At 32.7% G+C, this 7500-nt stretch overlaps 1 protein-coding gene across 15 annotated transcripts in view; it reads right to left on the minus strand.

Annotated features, from left to right (window-relative positions):
• The window catches only part of eag (ether a go-go), a 385740-nt gene that overhangs the window by 102156 nt on the left and 276084 nt on the right, over positions 1 to 7500 (minus strand). For all 15 annotated transcript variants that reach the window (XM_070115710.1, XM_070115714.1, XM_070115716.1 and 12 more), the window contains 2 exons: positions 4421 to 4589; positions 1791 to 2045 (listed from right to left, as the gene is read on the minus strand). In XM_070115710.1, the coding sequence (XP_069971811.1) occupies positions 1791 to 2045; positions 4421 to 4589 (424 nt within the window). The remainder of the gene's footprint in view (positions 1 to 1790; positions 2046 to 4420; positions 4590 to 7500) is intronic.

Genomic DNA, 7500 nt, shown 5'->3' on the forward strand with positions numbered 1-7500 from the left:
CACATATGTGTATATATATACACATATGTTTATATATATATATATATATATATATATATATATATATATATATGTAGACATTTACATTTATAGATATATATATATACATACACACAGTACATATATACACTTATATATAATTCATATATATAATATATATATGATGCATATATATATATATATATATATATATATATATATATATATTGCTTATATATAAACATATTTATACATATGCATATATATATGGATATATATGTATGATATATACATACATATATATATATATATATATATATATATATATATATATATGTATGCTTATATATAAACATATTTATACATATGCATATATATATGAATATATATATATATATATATATATATATATATATATATATATATATATATATATATATATATATATATGAAAGATGGAAACAAAGCACTACCGCATTTTTATCATGAATATATAACCTCTCTGTTCGGGGATCGATCCCGCGCCGCCAGATCGTAGGGCGACCGTTCTATCCATTACTCCACCACTCAACAAAAGGACTATGGAACCAGGTGCCATCTAGCCCTATGGATTTTACCTAACTACTCATACCTGAGTAAGTATAGCGAGTTTTTACACAATCCCCGTGAGCATTCAGGACTTATGGAAAGCAGATCAAACCCCAAATCAGATGACCTGAGGTATATTAATGAAAGATTTAAACAATGCACTACTGCATTTTTATCTTGAATATATAACCTCTCTGTTCGGGGATCGATCCCGCGCCGCCAGATCATAAGGCAGCCGCTCTATCCATTACTCAAACTGATTTGGGGTTTGATCTGCTTTCCATAAGTCCCGAATGCTCACGGGGATTGTGTGTAAAATCTCGTTATACTTACTCAGGTATGAGTAGTTAGGTAAAATCCATGGCGCTAGATTGCACCTGGTTGCACATTCCTTTTGATGAGTGGTGGAGTAATGGATAGAGCGGCCGCCTTACGATTTGGCGGCGGAGGATCGATCCCCAAACAGAGAGGTTATATATTCATATATATATATATATATATATATATATATATATATATATATATATATTATATATATGCATATTTGTGTGTGTGTGTGTGTGTGTGTGTGTGTGTGTGTGTGTGTGTGTGTGTGTGTGTGTGTGTGTGTGTGTGTGTGTGTGTGTGTGTGTGTGCATATCATGGACTCCACAGTCCCGAAACATCCAGGGGAAGTCTTAAGTCAGACCACCCACAGATTCGTGAAATCCTTCGATTTTTAATGAAATTTGCCCATCGATAGACTCAATCCACTGGGCTTTCGCCCACACGTTCGATGCCATGAATATCCACACGTCCTTTGATGGATGAATGGAAAAATTGCACACGAGAATATAGTATACATGGTATGCATATATTTTCATTTCAAAGCATAAATATTATCATATTCTCAGTTATTCAGGATTATTCATACTTAGTTTTACATCAATAATTACATTTAAATTTAAGCTAAAATAAGAATAAAAAAAAAAAAAAAAAAAAAGCATTGACCCTGGATTCTCATTTGACAGACGAATATGAACAAACAAAAAGGGTGATAGCATAATAAGGGAAAGGTCTGAGAGGGATCATTTTCAACTACAACGCGATTCTGCTCGACTTGAGAGTTGATTTTGTTTCGTGTTTTCTTCTTCCATACCAAATATGCAGTTACCAACTGATGTGAAGAAACATATACAATTTCTAAAACTAAGAACATATATTATTACATAATACACTCATACCTGCTATGATCATCATGCATATAGTGAAGATCTTTTCATTGTCTGTTTCGGCAGCTACGTTGCCGAATCCAACCGACGTCATGCAGGTCATGGTGAAGTAGAGCGACGTTACGTACATGGTCTTCTTACTTGGACCGTTAATAAGCTCGAGAGTGTTGGACCCGTTGGACACCGTGTAGGCGTACGGGGTTTGCGTCACGTTCGCCAGCTTCCACAACCATGAGTACTGGATCCCGTTGTCAGCGTCACTCTTACCTGGTTGTAAGGAATAATAGTAAAAGAACATATATATTTGCACATACGCAATATACATACATACATACATATATATATATATATATATATATATATATATATATATACATCCAATATATATGTATATATACATACGCATATGTATATATATATATATATATATATATATATATATATATATATATATATATATATATATATATATATATAAGTATATATATACATCATATATGTACATTTATATATATTTTACACACACACACACACGCATATATATATATATACATATATATATATATATATATATATATATATATGTATATATATATATATATATATATATATATATATATATATATATATATATATATATATATAATGATGTGCGTGTGTGTATACACACGATATACATACATACATTCATATATATATATACATATATATATATATATATATATATATATATATATATATATATATATATATATATATACGTATATATGTATATATATTTATATATATATATATAAACATGTATTTATGATGTATGTATATATATATATATATACATATATATATTATATGTTTATAAATATATGTATATATATGTATATGGTGTATGTATATATATATATATATATATATACATATGTGTGTGTGTGTGTGTGTGTGTGTGTGTGTGTGTGTGTGTGTGTGTGTGTGTGTGTGTGTGTGTGTGTGTGTGTGTGTGTGTGTGTGTTTGTTTGTGTGTGTGTGTGTGTGTGTGTGTGTGTGTGTGTGTGTGTGTGTGTGTGTGTGTGTGTGTGTGTGTTTGTGTGTGTGTGTGTGTGTGTGATGTACAGCTGTACAAGTCTGCGGCCACCCTAATATCACTGATCTGTGATTTTATCTGGTAACACTTTAGTGTATTCAAATATAACACTATAAACACTGTAGTTCAATACACAATGTAAAAAAAAAAAAGTTCTGATAAAATTTTGTCACTCATATTCTAATATTTGTAGTAAAATACATAAGAAAGCATATTAAGTATTACAGGTTACACTTGCTAAAGGATGAATGTTTTGAAATAATGATAAGAAGAATAAATAAATGAAATTAATAAAAAGGTGTGTGACTATTCGGTATAACTGTCTTTTGATTGTATTTCCTTTTTGCTTTACATAACGTTTACAAGTTGATCACCATTTAACCTAACAGTTTGTCCGAAAAGCGCGATTAAATGTTTCTTATATATTCGTTTGTTCTTCCTTGTTCAGTAACGAAGCGCTTGTGTAACACTTATGATTATATGTCATGTAATTCTTTTTAAAAAATTCAGTTGATAAGAGCAATACTTTCACGTCTGTCTATTAGCTGCAACCCTAATTACGCCTAAATCGTTACCAATGCGTAAAAAGGATGGAATTCTAAAGGAAAATAAAGGGATAAAATTATTTTTCTTCTTTGAGTGGATCTTTTGGCGGGAAAGTAATATATCACACTTCCCTGCGTTTTCTATTTTTTCTCCTTTTTTTTTAATCAGCTGTTTTTTTTTCAAAAATGTTGACGGCGCTTAATTACGTCCAAATTACATATAAATTGATTGTGCATGTTACACAGATGCTTCATACTTATACAATGGAGAACAAATAAACATGAATGGCTATTTTTTCGCTCTTCCTGATGTGCAAACTATAGCGTTAAAACAGGAATCAGTAAATGATATGCAAATGTTAAGGGAAATATAGGAAACAGACTATATATCTGTTTAACTACTTTACTTATTTTATCTTATTATTATAAAAATTATTATTCGTGTTATTTTTAGCTAGTGTAATCTGTAAGCAGTATACTTACCATATAAAATTCGATAATCTTAGGGTGGCAGCGAATATATTCGGCCAGCTGTACATACACACACATACGTCTGTGTGCAGAGGTATTTATTGGTGGCTTCCCACACACACACACGCATATATGTGTGCCTGTGTGTGTGTATATATATATGTATGTGCAGGTATATAAATATATATCTATGAATATATATGTATATATGTATATATATATATATATATATATATATATATATATATATATATATATATATGTGTGTGTGTGTGTGTGTGTGTGTGTGTGTGTGTGTGTGTGTGTGTATTATATATATATATATATATATATATATATATATATATATATATATATATGTGTGTGTGTGTGTGTGTGTGTGTGTGTGTGTGTATATATGTATATATATGTATGTATATATATATAAATATATATATATATATATATATATATATATATATATATATATATATATATATATATATATAAATGCGTGTGTATGTGGGGTATGGCAAGAGAATAATTGCACGCCCCCAATCACTTCTTACCTATACTATACCATATGCAGGCAAGCCAGTGCGCGACTAGCATGTAGAAGCACAAGAGCAGGATGAGCATGGCAGCCCCGTATTCGAGATAACGGTCGAGCTTCCGCACAACGCGACCCAGGCGCAGAAGTCGTACAACTTTTAGAGCAGAAAATAATGACCCGATACCCTGTAGAAGTAACAACATCATTAGAGTCAGACCATTAGTAAATGAATGTAGATGCTTACTTCTGAGAAATGTCCATTTTTATCACATAAAAAGGTGGATATTAAATTCTATTTTTAGAACTGACAAGGCAAGGAACGGTGATGGACAGCTCACCATTTCCTTGGATATTCTACCGTCTTATAACTTAGAATACCTAGCCACGCAAAACTGTCTTGTTACCTGCCATGGAAAACTATCAGCATAATGTTCCAGTGGAATGCTGGATCCCAGCGTTATGTCATTTCCGTTGCCTTCTCATATTTTCAAATATAACGTGATGTGCTCGACTAATGCACGCTATTTTGGAAAGTAAAAGCATAAACCCTTGGAGCGAAGAAATCTGGGAAGCAGTGTATATATTCCCTAAAGGGGAACCGATACCCCGGGATACATTCCTAGGGATAAGATACATGGGATACACGGCAATACGCGCGTTTCCCTGCGGAGCAAGACTTGTAGCAATATAGAACAGGAGAATTGGTTAATGGGAGCTAGAACCGCTGAGACATGGAAAAAAGAGGCAGGATAAACACATCTTATCACAGGAAGCAGACACATTTTCTCCGGAGACAAAACCAAGAAATCCTGGGAGATAAGATCTCGCCTGATGGGGGGGGGGGGGGGGATTTGGTGACGAAAATGTAATTGGGAGACTGGGAAAAATGACGTAGGATATGCGTAAAACCTAGGGGAATTTAACCACTAGTTGTTGGGTGAATCCACTTTTTCACATAGAAGGCTCCATAAGTGCTCAGTCAACACGCAGCTAATTAGTACGTCTAGCGGCCGATCGGCGGCGGTTGAACAAAGGACCTCGCGCTCTGTCTCTCTAGCGACTCGAATCCTTACACTGAAAAGGATACGCCGCAGAAAGTAATAGCTCCAACAATAACCGCTACTACCAAGTGAACCAATCCTATAAATTGGCGCGAAATTTGATGCTTGTTAACATTTTCAGCTAGGTTATCACGTAAAATGTCGCTGAATCATGTACTTAATCTTAAACACAATAATTATTTACTGACATGTACATACGCTGAATCATGTACTTAATCTTAAACACAATAATTATTTACTGACATGTACATACGCTGAATCATGTACTTAATCTTAAACACAATAATTATTTACTGACATGTACATACACTTTAATACTGTCACCTACCCCCGCTAACATATAAAAGTATGCATATATACAGTTTTTGTCTTCATCCTTCTGCTAATTTAACCATATATTTTCCTTTCATTGCCATTCAAATTAACACTAATCTTACTATTTACATGTTTATTTGTAGGAATAATATCCCATTGTTCGATAAACACGTTTTATGTGAAGACTGTCAAAATCAATCTTCACTGCCACAGATCAAATGTTCTCTCTGTTAAATTCATGGTTTTTGAATGAGTTGCATCTTATCTTAGTTCAGAGCCTCTTGTAGGCTTGATTCCAGTAGTCATGAGAGATCCCATGTACTGGCACTGAGCTTACCCTAATGTTGTGCAGATACCTGATGTTTGACACAGATCAGGAACTTGTATTATATATCATAATTATAGAACAGAACCACAAGCAACACACATTGTAAGTTTCTTTTTAAAAAATCCTATCCTACTTTTGAATTAAGGTGATGTCCCTTTTTAGACTAGGGATATTAGTAACACTGTAACATCTTCGAATGACTGTTTGCATGACTTTTGTTATCTTTCATATGCATATATATATATATATATATATATACACACACACACACACACACACACACACACACACACACACACACACACACACACATATATATATATATATATATATATATATATATATATATATATATATATATATACAGAAACAAAGAGCGTCACGATCTGTTTGGAGGAACTTTTCCAGAAAATTAATACATAAATACATACATACATACATATATATATATTTATATATACACACACACACACACACACACACACACACACACACACACACACACATATATATATATATATATATATATATATATATATATATATATATATATATATATATATATGCTGAGCTTTAAGAATAAACTTCGAATGGTGGCGTTCATGCCCTGGCGCACACGATTGACTTGAAAAACCGTTTCTACTAAGCAAACCAAACCATGATTTTGGTGCAAAATTTTATGCTTATTGACATTTTCAGCTCGGTTATCACCTGATATACCAATTAATCATTTGAGTGAAGGCTTAACAGTAACAAAGAACTGTCGAACTTCTTCACGAGAGACACATTCCTGCTAGCGACCTGCCGCCACTCAGGTTCCAATAACATGAACAGAAATTTAGGGCGTTGGATTGCCAGGCATTTGAAGCTAGACGCCTTTTTTGTGGCATGCCTTAAACCCGAAACAGTTTGTACAATTTGGTATATATTTGCCCTTTACGCGTATATTATTGCCAGCTGTTGAAACATCTTTTTATTTTGCATAAAGTGTTTGTCTTTGCCTTGGTACACTTTGCCACATTCCGGTCAGCCGTTCAGAGCGATATTTTCCAGATATACAAAATTCTATTTCAGTGATGCCTAAAATGTTTTTTTTGGGGGGGCAGTAAATCAAACAGTCGTTCGAATTTACAGCGTGTCCAATTCATATGACTGAGGTAGGATGAATGTCTTCAAAATCATTCTGTATCTCTGCGACACAACTTTACATGCTAAAATATTTCACAGAATAGACAGTGTATCTTGATTTGATATAATTCAATCAATTATGATCAGTGGAATTATTTAGTCTAATTCGGACACGGAACTTACTCACAGGGGATACAATAAGATTCAAAACCTCATGTAACTTCCACTTTTCATATGAAGAACAATGTATATGTATAAATCATA

The sequence above is a fragment of the Penaeus vannamei genome, chromosome 38, assembly GCF_042767895.1.
Source record: "Penaeus vannamei isolate JL-2024 chromosome 38, ASM4276789v1, whole genome shotgun sequence".
In the NCBI taxonomy this organism is placed as follows: Eukaryota; Metazoa; Arthropoda; class Malacostraca; order Decapoda; family Penaeidae; genus Penaeus; species Penaeus vannamei.